We start from the raw sequence: 20,426 nt of genomic DNA on the forward strand, positions 1-20,426 counted from the left end.
TTTACATTATGATTTGTGTATTGTACATTATATATTTGTTTAACATATCCTTATTTCCAAACTCTCAGATCAAGTTATTACCCTGTTGATCAAATGTGAATTAGTATTGTCTTTCAACAAGATCACATACTGTGGTTTTATGCATATACTAGATAAGGATTCCACGATTCCATTCCACCATTTTTTTTATTTTTTTTTTGGTAGCCCAGAGATCATACAGTGACAATGAGGAAACATTCCATATCTGGAAAAGTGACAGATGCTGTTTAGTAGTTGTCAAGAGGAATTGAAGTATTGCCATACTTCCCAGACTATGTATGAGAAAAAATATGAGATAGGTGGACAAAATTATATTTTGATCAATGTTGTCAAAATAAAAGTTTTTGTTTACATAATATATATAGTGTGTACTGTCACGTGTATAATTATTATGTATGTATGCTATTATGTAGGTATATATTATGTATAATTATTATACACACATTTTTATATATACTGGAAATGCAATATATAGGCGAATAGTTCTTAAATATATACATGTAAACCTTTACATGCACATGAACTTTAATGACATCCCATTCTTAATCCGTATGGTTTAATATGGAGTTGGCCCACCCTTTGCAGCTATAACAGCTTCAACTCTTCTGGGAAGACTTTCCACAAGGTTTAGTGTGTTTATGGGATTTTTTTACCATTCTTCTAGAAGTGCATTTGTGAGGTCAGGCACTGATGTTGGACGAGAAGGCCTGGTTCACAGTCTCCACTCTAATTCATCCCAAAGGTGTTCTATCGGGTTGAGGTCAGGGCTCTGTGCAGGCCAGTCAAGTTCCTCCACACCAAACTCGCTCATCTATGTCTTTATGGACCTTGCTTTTTTCACTGGTGCGCAGTCATGTTGGAACAGGAAGGGGCCATCCCAAAACTTGGGTGCATGAAATTGTACAAAATGTCTTGGTATGCAGCAGCATTAAGAATTCCTTTCACTAAGGGGCCAAGCCTAAGGGGCCAAGCCGAACCCCTGAAAAACAACCCCACACCATAATCAGCTCTCCACCAAACTTTACACTTGGCACAATGCAGTCAGGCAAGTACCGTTCTCCTGGCAACCGCCAAACCCAGACTAATCCATCTGATTGCCAGACAGAGAAGTGGGATTCGTCACTCGAGAGAACACGTATCCACTGCTCTAAAGTCCAGTGGCGGCATGCTTTACACCACTGCGCCTCAGCATGCACTGACCCCGCTCTGTGATATTACGTGGCCTACCACTTCGTGGCTGAGTTGCTGTTTTTCCCAATTGCTTCCACTTATATTATAATATTATGTTATGTTATAATACCACTAACAGTTGACCGTGGAATATTTAGTAGGAAATTTCATGAATGGACTTATTGCACACCTATCATGGTACCACGCTTGAATTCAAATGTTTGTAGATGCAGTCTGCATGCCTAGGTGCTTGATTTTATGCACCTGTGGCCATGGAAGTGATTGGAACACCTGAATTCAATGACTTGGAGTGGGTGTCTCAATACTTTTGGCAATATAGTGTATGTGTAATCAAATATACATAATAATTATACACCGTACACACTCATATATTATGTAAACACAGACTTAAATTTTGGATGCGATTAATCACGAATAATCATTTGACAACCGTAATTTTGATGCTTTTGAGTTAGCTTGCAAAAGTTTGCGTATCTCAGAGAAACTGAATTTGCTTGCAAAACGTTTGCTTTCCCTCAAAAAATTGTTCCCCCAATACACTTTGCGTTCATTGTCTTGCAAACTGCATTCACCCGAGAAAGATTTTTAGAAAGCTACTTCTTTTTTCTTTTTTTTAGCTTTTTATTACCTTTTTATTCTTAACAGCAAAACTGTCAATTTAAACTCAAATAAATATTTTAATGGCCAATTCTTTATTTATTGGGTGAATAGCCAGTTACATAACTGCCAAGCTCAGAGAAAATATCCAGAGACAACCTCCCCTGACCCCCAGTTCCCCACCCTTGTCCCCTATCCCGTCTGAGTCAGCACAGACAAAACATTTACTTTTAACTATAGTGCTTCCCAAAAAAATTGTCGGAAAATAACAGGTTCCAGGAACCCCTTAACCTCAGCAGTTCCTCTTTATATGACAATGTGTTATCATCTTGGCTTTATAAATAATTATTTCTGGCTGGAATCACTGTGTTTCCCTTTTAAAGAAATAGTAACCCTCTGAAAAAACAGGAAAATGACACATAGCCACTACAGACTGGAAAATAGACAAAATACCAGTGTATTTGAGTGGCTTCATTTGAGAAAAGAATACAAATAGATGTGATGTGCAATGAATCACAATGGGATTTATCTTCATGATTTTCTTGAAAGAACCAAATCCTCGAGGCTTATGCAACTAGTATAATGTAAAACTCTATTGGTACAAATGTATGCGTCAGTTCATAATCTAACCTGAAATACTTTTAAAAAATACTGAATTTAACATTGTTTTTCTACATAGAGTCAAGTGTGACCCTTTTCTCCACATCTAACACAGCCATGTGTGATATATCACTTTGTCTGAGCATGAGGGTACTTCACTTGAGCAGGCACATGTTTACACAGATCTCACATTTCCTGTCCCAGGTCTCCTGGATTTCCGTAGTTCCTGAGTCATTAGGTTCTGGATCCTGTAACCATTGTAACAGGCTATTTTTCAGCACACATGGTCGCTTCTCCCTTCCTCTCCGAGCAGGGAAGGGACCCATGGGCAGATAGTATCCGAACACCCACTAAATTCACTGAAGAGAGGATGGCAGCGAGACCGTAATCTTGGTGAGTACTATAGCATATTTATTATTTCTGTTAAGGTAACATATATTATTGCACTTTTCATGTCGTTGCAAATCTCTTTGAGCTATTGCTTGTATGAAAAGTCCTCATAAATGTATTAAGAATAGATCAAGTTAAAAAACTAGAGCATAAAGAAAATTATGAAAACTGATTTTCTTTTATTCATTCTGACGAAGAACTTGAGTTGGTTAACTTGAGCGGATTTGTTTGTTTTAGAATTAAATGTATATATGCATATAAGGTTAGGAATGTAAATAAAGATTAATATGTAAAGAAAGAGCTCATCCCATATGATCTGTGTTTTCCCCCATTAAAGCTACACGCTGAAGTCATGAGATCCTCATCCTCTCGTCTTAGTTTTTCCTCCAAGGAACCTATATGGAACCGGTAAGGAGTTCATGCATTTAGATATATTAGCGATCAAATGTCTTAAAACTAAATATATCAATAAAAGGTATCTCTAAATGTGTGATAACTGTCCATTTTTTACAGGGATGTGCCAAAAATACAATGCATGCATTGAGTAAACTTTACATGAATTTCACCATTTGACCTGTAGAAGTCGCACTTGTTACATTAACAATACTTACGTAAACATAGACATAAACTCAAGCTCAAATTGACGATATATTACAAAAGTAGTACAACTAATAGGCTACACATGTCCTATTCCGTTTTAAAATACACACACTGTAAAATGGCAAGATTCTACAATATTCGTACAGTCAGATACTGCAGGCCTATAGGCTATACATAGCCTAGGCTAGTTTTACAGCGAAATCTGTCATAATTTTCTGTCATAAAACAAAGAATGACATTTTCATTGTGGTATAGTGTAAATACATGGGTTTGTTTCACTTGTTTGGCCTACTTTTAATTAATTTATTCTAGTTGCTTTAATAGTGATACAGGTTGTATTTACAGTAGCCTACGCAGAAAATGAGCCATGACTGAACTATCCCTTTGAGTCTAATCACCACATTAGTTTTTACAGTGTAGATTTCTAATTCAGGATTCCATTCACTTTTTGGTATATTTACATATGTTTTTATTTAAAACAGTTGATACAGACTTCACTGTTGAGACTTTTCCATTTTAGAAGCCAACAAATGCTCTATTTAGCCTCTTACTTTTGACTATGTATAAAAATGTCTTGTAGGCCTAGTGAAATTTATCAAGAGTTTTCCCACAAAAGTCTTGCTAGGTCAGAAACATACACTTTATAACATTTTACAGATAGCCTGATGCCAACCACTGGACTGCTGTCCACGAACTAAGCCTGTGTTTAGTGAGAGTAGAGGCATGCGCAGAGGGGTGGGTGGGTGAATGTAGAGCAGAGCGCGCGCGTGTGTGAGCGCGCGGATGTCACACACTCTCCGCGTTGCGCATTTCACACGATCTGAGTGCAGGGAGCGATCAGGCGCTTGACAAACAACGGAGTATGAATGCATTCACAGATGCACATGCACGGCAATTTAATTCGACGCTAATACAATAGCAGAGTTGGTCGTAAACATCACGTAGGGGAACGTTATGTGGGCATCATTTCACGGCGCGTGCTGTTGGAATCGCAACTAAATAACTCAGATCAACTCCGAGCTTCATGTTCGAGGGGTAAGCGGTGAAACGGCGTGCTATCCCAGTTCCCGGGGGAACGTCCGAACCCAAAAATAACAGGTCGTTTAGTTTTCTGGAGGAAGAATCGCTTAGCGCGTGATAGTAGTTTGTTTTGTGCGTGCTGCTGCAGCAGGCATCTCGCGCACCGTTAGCTCAACATCTCTACGGCCTCGGAAGTTCATTTGTTTTTCTCCTTTTAATGCTTTCGGTCGTCTGAACACACATTTCTATCTATTCTCTGGACGAACCCACGCTTTAGGATGCCAGATCAAATATCGGTGTCGGAGTTTCTGTCGGAAACAACAGAGGATTACAACTCTCCCACTACATCCAGCTTCACCACCCGCCTGCAGAGCTGCAGGAATACTGTCGGTGTGTTAGAGGAGGTAAGAAACTGCTTGCTTTTCTCATGTAGCACTGCATCAGTGAATTGCATCTGTTTACACTGGTACTTTGCACTTGGGCATTGCATCTGTTTATATTAGTACCTCTTTACATGTGTATATATTTGCTTTAGATTTGAATCTGTTTATGTTCATGCATTGCATTTATTTACTAATACATGTTCTGCATGCATCAGTACATACTGTTTTTATTAGTGCACTACTGTTTGTATTTGTCCATTGCATCTGTTTACATTTGTCTTTTACATCTGTGCATTGCATCTTGCATTTGTCAGTTGCATCTTTTTACAGTGACGGCGCATTTGTGTTTATTTGACATCTGTTTACATCAGTGCATTGATAACTTTGCTATTTTGAATATCATTGCATCTGTTACTGTGTAATACTGTGTTGCTTTGCATCTATGCATTGCACCTCTTAACTTTGGCGCTTTGCATTAGTAGCCTACATTGAATCTGTTTATCAGTTTATTAGGCTACATCTGTTTACATTGTATGAGTACATTTAGTTTTGTTGCATTGCATTTCTTTGGTACTTTGAGTTAGTGAATTTGTGTATTATTGCATTGCTTTGCATTAATACATTGCATATTTTTATTTTAGTAGGCCTACTTATTGCATCTGTTTATATTGGAGCATTGCGCCCGTTTGACTTTGCAATTGTACATGCAGCATCACTTTACATTGGTACATCATATTTGTTTACATCACTATTTTGCTTTGTACATTTAATCTCTTTTTTTTTAGAGTTCATTAATATGTTGCATCTTTTAAGTGCATGTGAAATCTGAGAGGCAGTGAGCAACAGTCAGCAGTGTGGGCTGCAGTTTTGTTCAACCAGCTGGTCTGGCTTCTGATTCCACTGATGATTCATTGGGTGTACAACAGTTGGAAGTCTATGCCAGCTTTGAGAGTCATATCTTGGATCGATATGGATGTTGTTGTGATTCATAACAACCGATTTATAAAATGGTTAATTTGAATTTATGGTAAAAGGCCCCTGAGAGCATGTATTTGTGCATGCATCACTTTAAAATGCATATTGGGGTTTTGCTGGGATTCAGGAGCTAAGTCACCCTTAAGGATGATCTCGTCATTCAGTCATTTAAAAGCAGGAGAAGTTTACTTGGTTAACTTGTCTTTAGTTTACTCCAGCTTGCTTCTCTATAATGTGTGTTTGTTTGGCATAGTCCTTTATTTAAATATCCTAAAAATAGCCTATTTGGTCAGTCATATATGTGCTAAGATTCCTTTGAACACCTGCTCAGATAGCAAATGGCATTCTGCCTGTTTAACTAGATATTCTAGACACAATTTGGGTGACGCAAACCATCTAAAATCTTGACCATATATGTGGTTTTAAGAGGGTGGATAATGTCAACGCATGTCACACTTTATAACATTTAGCAGCATGCAATTGTACCACTTCTGCATGTATGTGGAAGACCGGAAGCTCTTGAAATTATTTGAACAGAGTGATGAAATATCACTTTAATCACCACTTCCCTTTTAGAGTAAGTAGAGATGGCCATCCTCAACAACACAAAGCCAGTACTGGGTTTTTTTCTGCATTGAAAATAGTTTGGTGGCTACCAAATTAAGCCTTTGTCCCTCCAGGCTTATTTGATTTATTTGTTTATTTGAACCTGCCATTCTTCAGTACCAGCTCCTGTTGATAGCCGGCTAAAGAGTGTCAATTAGGGATGTGACGGTGAGGAAATTTTCCCACCGGTTAATTGATGTGTGACAATACCGGTATCACCGGCGGAGGCTTTTAAATCACTAATTCTATCTTACCGAAAGTAACATGCACACGACCGCTCTGAACTGAAAACGCGCCAGTGTTGCGTATTCACACGCCGTGAATGACAGCTCGTCTGTAAATGCGCGCTCTGTGAGGCCATGGGTGCGTCTCAATCAGTTCCCTAGTTCAGTAGTCAGGGCACTGATCAAGCATTGATCAGTCTATGATTGAGATGCACGCCATGAATGAATAACAGTTCGTCCGTAAAGCCTCGTTTATACTCGACGCGCCCGCACGAGCGCGAGGGTGCGGGTGGCAAAAATAAATGCGCGCAGTCAGCGTAGCGGAGGCTCGCACTGCGGAGCCAGGCAAAAGTAAACAATGCGCGCTCTGTGCAGCCGTGCACATTTAACTTTCGGGTTTGAATTAGCGCCAATTCGGCTGCGAGTTGCTTGAATTATGGGATCATTAGTCTATTATTTTTAATGAAAAACACAACAACAAAACAAATGACAAACTCCCTTAAATAGGCGCTTTTACGTTTCGCTTTGAAACCAAATCTTCCGCGATCATCTCAGTCAGCTCCTCACTCTTAAATCTGATGAATGACTCCTGCCGCTGCCGAGACTCACGGTCGGATCCTGCTTTATTAAGCAGATACGTTCAGTTTTTATTTGTATTGTCTGTTCTCTAACTGAACTAAATTATTTTATTACTATAAAAAAATCAAAAAGACGGTGGGCGGTGCCATGGTGGGCAAGTGATGTAACCGGTGTTGAGTCTGGACACCGGTAACACCGGCAACACCGACTATCGTAGCAAGCCTAGTGTCAATGTTTCTATTTGCAACAGATTTTTGCAGTGTTGACTTTTGTAGCCAACCACAGACATGTCTGTTGAGCACATGAATGGAATTAAATGTGTTTAAGTTAGTCTGAATTCGCGCAACACCGCTCAACTTTGTTCAACGCGAGTTCTGCACGCTTGCGAATCCATTCATTATAATCAAAAAAGTATAAACACAATGTCAATAAGAGTTGCATTGCACAGCGCAGACAGCTTCAATAATTATAACAGGATTATCAGCTTTGTGTACCTCACGTTGTAATTGACAACTTCAATGATTATAATGGCAGCAAAATTTGATCACTTTTGTATATTATATATATTTTTTTTCATGGCAAATTTCTGGATTGACGACCATATATTTAAATGCGCATTTGAATCCAATCGAACCATAGAAATGGATGGAACAAAACAATCTGATAATGTCTGTCAAATGATCTGTGCATTAAATGTTGCAGTGCAAATGCAAAATAAGAGACCTGCCCCTTTTTCTGTAATGTTACTTTCACGAGTTCGACCTTATATATATGTTATTATCAGCTATTATGGACATTGACAGTAAGATGGCTGAGACGAACGCGTGCCATCAGACAGAAAGAGCAAGACTTTACTGAACGCAGAACGAACCTCGCAAAAGAAATGCTGCGTGAGCTCAACCAATCAGCATGTTCAGCGACCAAGTCCCACCCCCAAAAGTTCCCGAACTTTGAAAAAGTACTACCTCGGGAGCAGGGCCGTTCGGAGGGGGAAATATTTACCCGGAACTTCATTTAGACCCTGGTTCCTGCGGTCGAAACACCGAGTACCACCCCAAAGTTCCTAGTTCCTGGGGAAAGTTCCTGCGGTGGAAACGCGGCTTAAGTGGTTTTAGAGTTAAAAGGTGTGGTGAAGGGGTGTTGGAAGGGTTGCTGATAACTGTCAACAAACGGAGGTAGGACTGCTGCGTGTATATATACCTCTATTGTTGATTAGCTGAGTGCACCGCTCAACTTTGTTCAACGCGAGTTCTGCACGCTTGCAAATCCATTCATTATAATCAAAAAAGTATAAACACAATGTCAATAAGAGTTGCATTGCACAGCGCAGACAGCTTCAATAATTATAACAGGATTATCAGCTTTGTGTACCTCACGTTGTAATTGACAACTTCAATGATTATAATGGCAGCAAAATTTGATCGCTTTTTTGTATATTATATATTTTTTTTTCATGGCAAATTTCTGGATTGACGACCATATATTTAAATGCGCATTTGAATCCAATCGAACCATAGAAATGGATGGAACAAAACAATCTGATAATGTCTGTCAAATGATCTGTGCATTAAATGTTGCAGTGCAAATGCAAAATAAGAGACCTGCCCCTTTTTCTGTAATGTTACTTTCACGAGTTCGACCTTACATATAATTTATGGAGAGTAATTCAATACATATTTGGCGTGCTGTCCGGGGTGAGGGCTTCGAGCTTCGAGCTCGGAATTAGGCCAGAACCCAGAGTACTGCCCATATATGTAAAGCCCCCTTTCCACCGAAATTACCCGGAACAATTTGTACCAGGAACTTTTTTTACAGGAACTTTTTTTCCCCCAGACCTGCTATTGTCTGCGTTTCCACTGCGGTCTAAAGTACCGTGAAGATTAGGCAAATGAGTCCGGTGATGTAGACTGCGCGCGGCGCGACTGCTCCTCCCAGTCAGCGACGGACAGAAATACATTTTGTGCGACACTGTCTGCAGCAATAACAAGTATGGAGGAGATCCAAGCAGCGCTGCTTTTGCTGGTTATGTATTGGTTTACTAAAGAGGTCATTAACAAAATGGCGGAAAAGAGACGAGCACTGATACTAAAGCGTATTCTGAAAGCTCGTAAAGCTAGATTTAAAATAAGACAAAGTATGTTATTATCAGCTATTACGGACATTGACAGTAAGATGGCTGAGACGAACGCGTGCCATCAGACAGAAAGAGCAAGACTTTACTGAACGCAGAACGAACCTCGCAAAAGAAATGCTGCGTGAGCTCAACCAATCAGCATGTTCAGCGCCCAAGTCCCACCCCCAAAAGTTCCCGAACTTTGAAAAAGTACTACCTCGGGAGCAGGGCCGTTCGGAGGGGGAAATATTTATCCGGAACTTCATTTAGACCCTGGTTCCTGCGGTCGAAACACAGAGTACCACCCCAAAGTTCCTAGTTCCTGGGGAAAGTTCCTGCGGTGGAAACGCGGCTTAAGTGGTTTTAGAGTTAAAAGGTGTGGTGAAGGGGTGTTGGAAGGGTTGCTGATAACTGTCAACAAACGGAGGTAGGACTGCTGCGTGTATATATACCTCTATTGTTGATTAGCTGAGTGCTCTCCACCTGTGTCAATTATCTGAACGTGCTTCTCCCGAACCTTGTTAATAAAACATAATTTGTTGTTTATTTGACTAACTTTTCAAATCAGCCACTCACGTATACATGTACAAATTTTTAAATAAAAAAAGTGTTATGACTGTGACAGTCCTGACAGTGATTATTTTTATTTAATGAATAAACAGGATAAGTTAATATTACAAACTTTCTTTGCATTTATTTTGGATTTATTGGCAGTACTAGGTTTGCAGTTCGGGTTAGGTACTTTGCACTTAGTATGTCTTTGACTGGTCTGCCACCACCAAAGACCATTTTTGACCCAGGAGAATCCTGCAGTAGACTCAAAATGCATGCTTTCTTTGAAATTATACCTGTGGTGTCAAAAGCAGCAGGATCAAATGACAGATTGTAAATTATAAAAATAGGTGAGAAACATGATTAGGTTCCATTGGATGAGATGTTTTGATAGGATGCAGACACATTGCAGACACATCAGTCTTATCTTACATTAAAAATGCAATTACCGGTATATTCATTGGATCAGTATGTATCCCAAGCCCTTAATGTTGAAATTGGAGATTAAAGAAATGCCAGATGGATCCAAGCTGCAAGTTAGAGTTAATCATGTTATTGAATAGCTTGAGTTTTTTTTTTTGTGTGTGTCCAATATCCCATGTGGTTTTCGATTTGCATGTCTGCTCTAAACAATCAATGACATTGTGTTAAAATGTCAGAATCGCATGTTTCTATTTAATTAAAAACACTGTCAGGCCAAAGCTGTCATGTTTTTACAGTTCATTAGTAACCCAATGTTTATCTTAAAGAAATAGGTCACCCAAAATGAGTATTCCGTCATTATTTATTATTTATGTATTATTCAATTAATTATATTAATGACAATATCAAACATTGTTTATCTTGCATACATTGTCATCTTATCATTGAGGCAATTGTGTGTCAAGTGCTATGATGCATTTGGAATCTGCTGTGGTGCATATCGCATCTCTGGCAGTATTTATGTGGCGTGTGTATGTAGTGAGCTGATGTTACAGATGCAAGGAGGGAGGGATGTTGTTCTGAAAGCTTCCAGCTTGGTCTGATGCTTTGCTCTATTACGCAACACACAGTCCTCACTGCAATGATCTATTCAGTGCCATCAAACCCAGAGCCAACCGACTGCAGGCTAGAGAGTGAAAACAACAGAAACAGAAAAACAAATGCAGGACAGATTCAGAGGGGACTGATGGATACTGGTTGACAAAACGGGAGTTATCTATGCTCCTAGAATGTTAGAAATGTACACTAGGAATGCACAGATGTATAGGCCAATAAAAGCAAATATCTGCCTATTGGACATTGGCCAATTGTTTAAAAACAGCTGATGATAAGGGGCAATTGTAAGACCTGTCGCAATCATCAATATATGACTTATCGATATGGACTTATCGATACCACAATATGGACATGACCTTGATAATTTTTGGTGTATTGCTTATTGTGTTTACATAAAGTTAATGTCACCAACATTTTGCTGATTGCGCTGCCTCTTTCATCTTATCTGCTCTCCAAGTCAGAGGCGAAAGCGACGTTTAGGCAGCACCTTCATACACAAATATTTAAAGGATTAGTTCACTTCAAAATGAAAATCTCATCCAAGATGTCGATGTCTTTTTTTTGTCTTTTTTTTTTTCAGTCAAAAAGAAATTGTTTTTTGAGGAAAAAATTCCAGGATTTTTCTCCACACCATTGAATTTCAATCTCAAAAGGTTGTATGAACCACAAAAAAAAATAGACTATTTCTTCCACAATACCATGTGGTGTTGCTACATTAAATCCATGGTGAATGTTTATAATTTGTGGACTGAAACCCCTGAACTTCATTCATGGCTCAATGGTTTCCCCTGGGGTGCGTCTCAATCAGCTCCCTAGTTTAGTAGTCAGGGCACCACTGATCAGGGAATCAGGCAATGGGCTTGACTCCCTGATCAGTGCCCTGACTACTGAACTAGGGAGCTGATTGCGACGCACCCCTAATCTCCGAGTCAGCACTGTTTGATCTGATATCTGTGGTTTATAACAGAGATTTCTGTGCTGAACGCATCCACTAGATCTCGCAGTAGCGATGTTATTAATTCTGTGGCTAATTCAAACACTTTCATACTGGATCTCCTAGCACTGTGTATCGGTGTCACGAGATCGGCCTGTGTATGAGCTCGCACTGATAAACGGTCCACGCAGCGCTGCTCAAACGAGTAGCGCGGTTCTGTTCAGACTTCAAACAAACTTTGCAGCTAGGTATTGTTTGTTCTACGACTGACTAGGCCTGTCACGATAACAAATTTTGCTGGACGATAAATTGGCCAAGAAATTATTGCGATAAACGATAATATTGTCATTCTGAGACCATTTTTATCTAAAATAATGATAATGGCATAATAATGCAGGTACACCTTTTCAAAGATCAATAAACTTTTACAAAACAAAACAACCAAAAACAACAAAAACTGAACTTGAATAAATACCAAAAACAATAAATAAAATGGATGAAAACTGCAACGGATGATTGTGTTTTAGGTGCATATTAGGGGTGGAACGGTTCACAAAACCCACGGTTCGTATCGCGGTTTTAGGCTCACGGTTTTCGGTTCTGTACGGTTCTTGTTGTTGTTTTTTCTTTTAATTGTTAACACTCCAGAAATGTACTTACTTAGCATATGATATTTAGCTTAATTATCCACAATTTAGGATACAGTATTAAAAAAATTGTTATCATGTAATCATGCACAAACTGAATTTGATTTGACTTTAAGCACATTATTGGGACCATCTCTGAGGACAGCTTGGTGAGATTTTGATACAGCAAGAGAGAAGACATTGATGACATGCTTTTCATTTATTTGACAAAAAAAGGAGAATATGTATTGCTATCTCTACCGGAACTTATTTGCCTTTTTAGCACACAGAGATTAAGCTGAGAGAATTAACTTGCATTTATTAAACTGCCAACTTCAGTGTAGCTTTAATAAACTCGACGCGTCCGCAGGAGCACGAGGGTGTGGGTGGCAAAAATTACGTCAACGCGGAGCGGGCGGTAGTGCACGAGACCCCATTTCACTTGACGGTGTGCACGTCAAAATGTGTAACTTTGCGCGCGGCGAAGAAGCACGAGTTCCGGGCGAATCTGGCCGAGTATGACGTCTCATCATGCCAGCACCCAGTCTGCGCGTCGAGTATAAACACCTCCCCAAACGGACGAGGCGCGCGCGCAGTCAGCGAGCGAGCGAGAGAGCGAGAGAGACGAGGAAAACAAACAAGCATGCAAGTGGAAATTATCGCGGCCGGAAAAATTATCGAGCTAATTTTTTTTATTGTGCGATTAATTGATTTATTGACTATCACGACAGGCCTACGACCAGTGTTGCCAAGTCCGCTGTTTTCCCGCGGAATTGGGCTACTTTAACACTGTTTCTGCGGGCTGTTTTTCATGTCCGCGGGTTGATGCGACCCCAATTATGTGATATTTAGCCCCGGGAATGCGAATTTTGGCAGGGAACCAAAGGAAGGGGAAGGGTGATCATCAACCATGATCTTATCACAATTCTTTTTCATGTTGGTTAAGACTATTTTGCAAGTCACTGACCAGTACAGGCAAACTAATTTCCCTATTTAAACACCTTGCTTTACAAGGTAACAAAATGAAAAAAGAATGACAGCAAAGTTTTATTTGTCTCCTTTGCGCACACACTTTTTTTTGTTGATCAGAAAAAAACAATCCAATCCGTAGCTCAAAAAACGCAATATGCTCCCCTACTTAACGCAGTGGCAAAGCCAGCACACGTACTTGTGTTCAAGTTATGAATTGTGTGCCAACACACGTTGTAATGCAACAAAGCTGTACTCGCGGAAAGCATGTTTCTGGTCTAAGGTCAACACATAACAATTATAATAATAATTATAATATAATTATAAATTATTATAAATAATTGTATTGTATTCATGCTGGTTAGTTCATTACATGTCTAAGGGTTTTACAAATACTCTACTAGTTACCCATACTACCCATACTTTTTTGACAAACCTACATTTCGCATTAGTTACAGATGTGTTGTGCTGATGTCTGCAGTACAGAGTGTGCAGCAGATGTCAGTGGGCTCACCATTAGTTTGGACCGAAATTAACCCACATGAATACGTTTCCACTCGCGCTGAACAGAGAAATCAGGCCATGTTTACATTTCAGGAAACAGAGACAAAACATCCCAGTGAGTGAGAAAGTAAAGACAGAGCAGCGTGAACTTCAGTCCAACAGTGACACACAATGAGACACTCTCACTGTGGAGTCTTATGTTCAATTTACAGCAGTGGAGACAGGAAATGCAGCTTGTACAACTCTCTAATTCAACTGTTGTCTTTTGCTGTAACCTTTTGACACATGATGAGAAGGGACAAAGATGGCGTGAGGCTGAGAGGCCTCCCGTAATGCACGAATGTCTGTGTTGATTAGTGTCCAGCCACCCCCACATTGTGAGCTGGATGTCATGTGACCTGACTGAGTGTGTATGTGTTTATATCCCATAAAGAGAAGCCGAGAGTCATTCGACTGTAAGTCTGTCTGCTCTGACTGAAACCATTAGGACACTGTGTATAACGTTACACCAAGATGTGGTTAGGCTAGTGCATCGCAGGACATGCAGGCTTGCAGGATCTGGATGAGGAGTGGATCGTTGGCTGCCAGATATCGCCTATATACTCCTCCACACTCCCACTCTCTCCTCTTCCTCTGACTCATTTTCTCTCAAATTCTGTTTGCCACATTTACACTGCAGCTAAAAACAAGATGTCGCTCCTCTTTTGAATGCTAGACCGTTGACGCATCATGGCGCAACAGCTAGAAGCTGTCCACACTGGACGTCACAAAGTGACTTCTGCAAATCCATTTGTCCATCATGCGTGAGCGGAAATAGAACAGGGCATCAGTTTACCGTCAGGAATTTGTCGTGTCGAGCCACATTCAGTGTAGACAGCATCACTGGTTGTAATGGGTTCAATCTGCTTTTGTCACGTTTCACCACTCGCGTCTGGTGTAGAGTCAGGTTAGACAGCATATTACATTTAACATGGATGAAAATAAGGCTGTGAGGTATAGACTAGTCTTTATAATGGCACACACCGAATAAAGGTCCTAGATTCCATAATTTTTTACAACACAATTTTCAAAACTGTTTTATGGGTTGTTGTTTTTTGGGAGGAAAGAAATTGTGTCAGCTGACAACAGTACAACCCATTGAGCACACTGTACTTCTATCCCTCAAAATGGCACTATCCTAAGTTCTATTCCCATTCTATACATACAGTCTTATAAAGGAGTGTCAACATGAGTTCTACAGCTGAATTCACCCCTAATAACCTCAGGAAATAACAACTGCATGTACATTAAATTTGCAAAATGTGTACAGAAACGTGTCACTCTTTTGGACAATGACATCTCAAAAGAAAAAGAAAAAACACCAGTTCACCAATTATTGCTGGAAGTTAATGCTAATGATACATGATACATAATACATGATTTCTGAAATGCTTAAAGGGTTAGTTCACCCAAAAATGAAAATTCTGTCATTAATTACTTACCCTCATGTTGTTCGACACCTGTAAGACCTTTGTTCATCTTCGGAACACAAATTAAGATATTTTTGTTGAAATCCGATTGGCAGCAATGAAATTTACACTCACAAGACTCATAAAAATGTACTAAATACGTCGTTACAAAGTCCATCTCACTACAGTGGTTCTACAATCATTTTATGAAGCGACGAGAATAGTTATTGTGTGCAAAAAAAATCAAAATAATGACTTTATTCAACAAGTTTCTGTCTTCTGCCTAGGCCTTTGACGTGAACTCACGAAGCACCACGACACACGACATATCACGTAGAGCCGGTGGTTCGGACATCTAGAAAATGCACACTTTAGCACCATTTTGACCACTACGTCAAGACCTAAAGCACAATCAATGTAGAATTCAACATCTTAGATACGGCGCGTCTTCCTCTGCTTGTAAACAAATCTCCTCGCTTCTGGGTCATGTGTCGGAACGCCGGCTCTACGTGATATTCTCGCGCAAGTAATTAATGACAGAATTTTCATTTTTGGGTGAACTAACCCTTTAATTCTGATTGGTCAGACTCAGTTGTGACTTTCCAAGGTCAGTTACTCCCTGATAATGACCGATGATTTTTGCCAAACTTTCTTTAAACAAAAAATATATATATCTGTGGCCACTTTATGCAATACAGATTGTTTCAATGCAGCTTGTCAGTGATCAACAGGAAAATAATGATTCAGTGATGCCAACTGTTAAATTCAGCTGCAAAGCAGCTCTTAAAAGAAAAAAAGTATCATTATTCAGCTGAAGTCTGTTTACTGTTGCTTGAATTCCATTGTAAAGATCCTCAATTATTAAATTAGTACAATTTAGCTCTGCAGAAAACAGTGATGTCATTGACACTAAATTTTTCAACTAAACATCGAAATAAATCTAATTAATAAACTAAATTAACCATTTAAACTAAATTACTGATCTAATTATTGATCTAAAGCCCACACGGTCACTGTATGATCATTGAAATGAACTGATGACATCAGCGTTTTCTCCAGAATGGCTATACGGCTGAATAAAATTATGCTGCATTATTTTCCTGTTTAACACTGTAAAGCTGGTTTGAAACAATCTACATTGTTAAAAGCGCTATATAAATAAAGTTGACTTGACTTGACTTGACTGATGGCTAAAAAAATCGTTATGTGATATTTTTTGCCATATTGCCCACATCTATTTACAATCATAGATGGATACTAAGGGTGTGACGAAACACTCAGCTCACGAGAACGAGACGAAACAAGATTTATAGTCTGCAGATGCATTTGTTATTATCTTTTCATCATCTCAGTTCTACTTTGTGTAAGAATGATCATATTGAAAAACAACAATGAATATACAAGCACTGTAAAAGGTTTTGCAACACACTCAACTGACTGGCTTCTCCCCTGTATGATTTCACATTTCAGTCTTTTCAGACCTTACTGTACATTAATTATGAGCTTCCAGAACTTCTGATTGAACTCCTTTCCACAAATTGAACATACACTATATTGCCAAAAGTTTTGGGACGCCTGCCTTTACATGCACATGAACTTTAATGACATCCCATTCTTAATCCGTAGGATTTAATAGTTGTCCCACCCTTTGCAGCTATAATAGCTTCAACTCTTCTGGGAAGGCTTTCCACAAGGTTTAGGGGTGTGTTTATGGGAATTTTTATGGGACCATTCTTCTAGAAGCGCATTTGTGAGGTCAGGCACTGATGTTGGACGAGAAGGCCTGGCTCACTGTATCCGTTCTAATTCATCCCATTAGGGGTGGGAATCTTTAGGCACCTTACGATCCGATCCGGTTCCAAAACAATTCTTAATATACTTTTTTTTCTTATTAAATAATTAGTTTACCGATTTGAAACTTTTTAAAATCTTTTTTTTATTTAAATGCATATGTAATTACAATCACTTTTCAAAATAATTACAAATTTTAAAATTAAACTAAAACAATTGTATGTTAAGAATTTTAAATATATAAACTAATATAGCTTCAAAACTTAAAAGCAAGTAGGAAATAATAAAGAGGAACATATTACAAGCAATATACATAGAATGCTTACTTTTTTTTAAGAGTATTTGAACGTTTTCCATTCAAGAGCTGTGAGTGATTTTTATTTTTCTCAGCTTTACTGTTTTTCGATTATTAACGATGACATCATAGACAGCGGGAGACCTAATAATCTGCATTCTGTCAGGGTTGTTGAAGGGAAAGGAGCGAGGACTCAGAGATGCAGAGGATATGGGCTTTTTAATGATAAAAATAAAATAAAACAAGACAAAACAAAACTACCCCGAGGGGGAAAAAACAGACTTGACTTGACTGGAGCAGGAAGCAGGGAAACATGAGGTAAATACGACGACGATTCAGCACTGCACTGCAAACACAAGGAGATTAAATAGGGAACAAACAAAGGAGGGTAACGAGGGAAGACAGGTGGGGCAAATGAACCAATAATCAGGAAACAAGGTGGGCGGGGTTAGACAATAGACATGAGCACATGGCACAAAGAAACACTTGACAAGACATGTGCTCACACCAAACATGACATGAACATGCAGCTAATGATAACTCAGCTGCATGTTCACAAAAACATGACAACATGACGTAGCACGTAGCCAGTGAAAGACACCAACCACGTGCTACACAACATAAGACAAAACATAACATGAAAGCACACGGCCGATGTAAACATGAACCGTGTGCTACACAGACAGAAGAGCACACGCTCATGTGACACGACAGAGTGACAAAACAAACACGCGGAGCATGAATGTCCGAATCCCAACACCAAACTGAAACCCAAACTAGACCGAAGTGCTGGGATCCGAACACCACGCCCGCACACAAAACACAAGGACAGAAGAGCACGCAGCTTGAGCATGCTCAAAGCTGCGCGCTTACACAAGACAAGACAAACAATACAGGAGTGTCAGGGCTCTGTCACAAACTAAGAGTAAACTAGACCGAAGTGACAGAACCCTGACACTACCCCCCATCAAAAGGGACGCCACCTGGAGAACAAGATAACAAGACAGATACACAGACCAAACACAAGACAGGAAAATCAAAACACAGAGACAAAGAGGGGAGGGAGGGGAGCCAAGTCAGAGCCAGCAGGACCGCGAAGAACGTCCCTAGCATAGACCAGGGAGGGACGGGAGGGTTGAGCCAGGGAGGCTCAGGTGAGTCTGGAGTCCCGGCAGAAGGCCAGGGCGGAGCAGGAGGGACGCACCAGGGTGACTCCAGCCAATCAGGACCCCCGGCAGACGACCAGGGTGGTGCAGGAGGGACAGTCCAGGCGGGCTCCAGCAGATCTGGAGACCTGGCTGAGGGCCAGGGTGGATCAGGCGGGTCTGGATGCTTGACTGGGGCTGGCTGGGCAAGAGGCTTGAGCGGGACCAGCAGAGCAGAAAGCTTGAGTGGGGCTAGCAGAGCATGAGACTTGAGTGAGGTCGGCAGGACAGGCAGATCAGACTCTGACAGGACTGGACTCAGGGTGAAAAATGGGAACAAAATGGTGATGATCCGAATGGGAGTTTGGCTGCCAGTGTAGTGGGCATGGGTCTGGCCAGCCTTCAGGTAGGGAACAAGGGTCATGGTGGAACAGTTCCAAGGCTTAAGAGTGTGCTCAGGAATGGCCTCCTGGCAGACAGCGGGCTCTGGGACTGTCTCCGGGCAGGCAGCGGGCTCTGGGACAGTCTCCGGGCAGGCAGCGGGCTCTGGGACAGTCTCCGGGCAGGCAGCGGGCTCTGGGACAGTCTCCGGGCAGGCAGCGGGCTCTGGGACAGTCTCCGGACAGGCAGCGGGCTCTGGGACAGTCTCCGGGAAGGCAGCGGGCTCTGGGACAGTCTCAGGAGTGCAGACAGGACAAGAGACAGCCGGCTGAGAAGTGTGTGCTTCCCAGGCACGCAGGACAATCATGGCATAAAAGGCGAGGATTGCCCTCTGAGCCATGGCAGGAAACAGGTGACTCAGGAATACTCTCTAGGCAGGTAGTGGGCTCCAAGGCAGCCTCTGGGCTGGGAGCCGATGTTGTGCGGGTGGCCCAGACACACACAAGGGCAGTGACATAGAGAGAAAGGACAACCTCTTAAACAATACAGGAGTGTCAGGGCTCTGTCACAAACCAAGAGTAAACTAGACCGAGGTGACAGAACCCTGACACATTCACACTAATGCACAGATCTCTTTTGAAATATAAGATGTGGTTGATCCTGTATGTTTAATCCCTTACGACAACTGACTGTGTTTACATTAATTTCGTGGCATAAAAGCATTTTGAGATGCAAGTATACATTTAACTTCATACAAAGTCGCATACGCAATGCGCTCTTCACAAAGCATACAGCATATTAAACATAAACAAAAATATTTATTAAGTTTATCTCCCTGTGTTTCCTGTTTATTAGAGAGATTAATGATATTAAAGACTCACCAAATGGTGCTGTTTATTGGTTAACCTAATATTAAATTAGAAACGTGTAAATATCTGTAAAAGTATTGGTTAAACTGATTATTGGTTAAACTGATTATTGGTTATCTCTACTTCTGACAGATTTGTTCTTTCTATTGGTCAATCTTTCTTTTCTTAAAAATTTCATTTTATTTAAAAAAGTCAGGTTCAGTCATGTTCTACTCTCAATTTCGCATTACTTTCCCAAAGTCTGGATTTAGGAGGATCGCAAAGTGCTGAGGGCGTCATTTGAGAGCTTGTATAGCAATACAGCACTATTGGCTATGTTGTTGCTGTCTAGGCAAACTTTCTTTTACTGTGGTTCATGCCCACTTTTGATGCTGGAGGTTTGAACATTCCTCATACTTTTGTTTAAAATCTTTTGGTTACATATTACATTACAACTGTCATTCAGGTCATTTATGCCCCATTATGTCCCAAAGCACTCCGTTTCATTTTGCTCTTGCTGCCGACACCAAGTTCTCTCTTACAAGATGTGCGCTGCTTTTACAGTGATGTCATGCTCT

At 40.4% G+C, this 20,426-nt stretch overlaps 1 protein-coding gene across 6 annotated transcripts in view; it reads left to right on the forward strand.

Annotated features, from left to right (window-relative positions):
- Window positions 1-2,686: 2,686 nt before the first annotated feature.
- The window catches only part of asap1b (ArfGAP with SH3 domain, ankyrin repeat and PH domain 1b), a 119,991-nt gene continuing 102,251 nt past the window's right edge, over window positions 2,687-20,426 (forward strand). For 5 of the 6 annotated variants that reach the window (XM_079806179.1, XM_079806177.1, XM_079806181.1 and 2 more), the window contains exons 1-3: window positions 2,687-2,820; window positions 3,155-3,225; window positions 4,715-4,841. In XM_079806179.1, the coding sequence (XP_079662305.1) occupies window positions 3,170-3,225; window positions 4,715-4,841 (183 nt within the window). In that variant the 5' untranslated portion in view covers window positions 2,687-2,820; window positions 3,155-3,169. Of the gene's footprint in view, window positions 2,821-3,154; window positions 3,226-4,144; window positions 4,842-20,426 lie in introns of those variants that run through there. The other variant, XM_079806182.1, reaches the window with a different exon arrangement.

This window comes from Gobio gobio (assembly GCF_949357685.1).
Source record: "Gobio gobio genome assembly, chromosome: 23".
Classification (NCBI taxonomy): Eukaryota; Metazoa; Chordata; class Actinopteri; order Cypriniformes; family Gobionidae; genus Gobio; species Gobio gobio.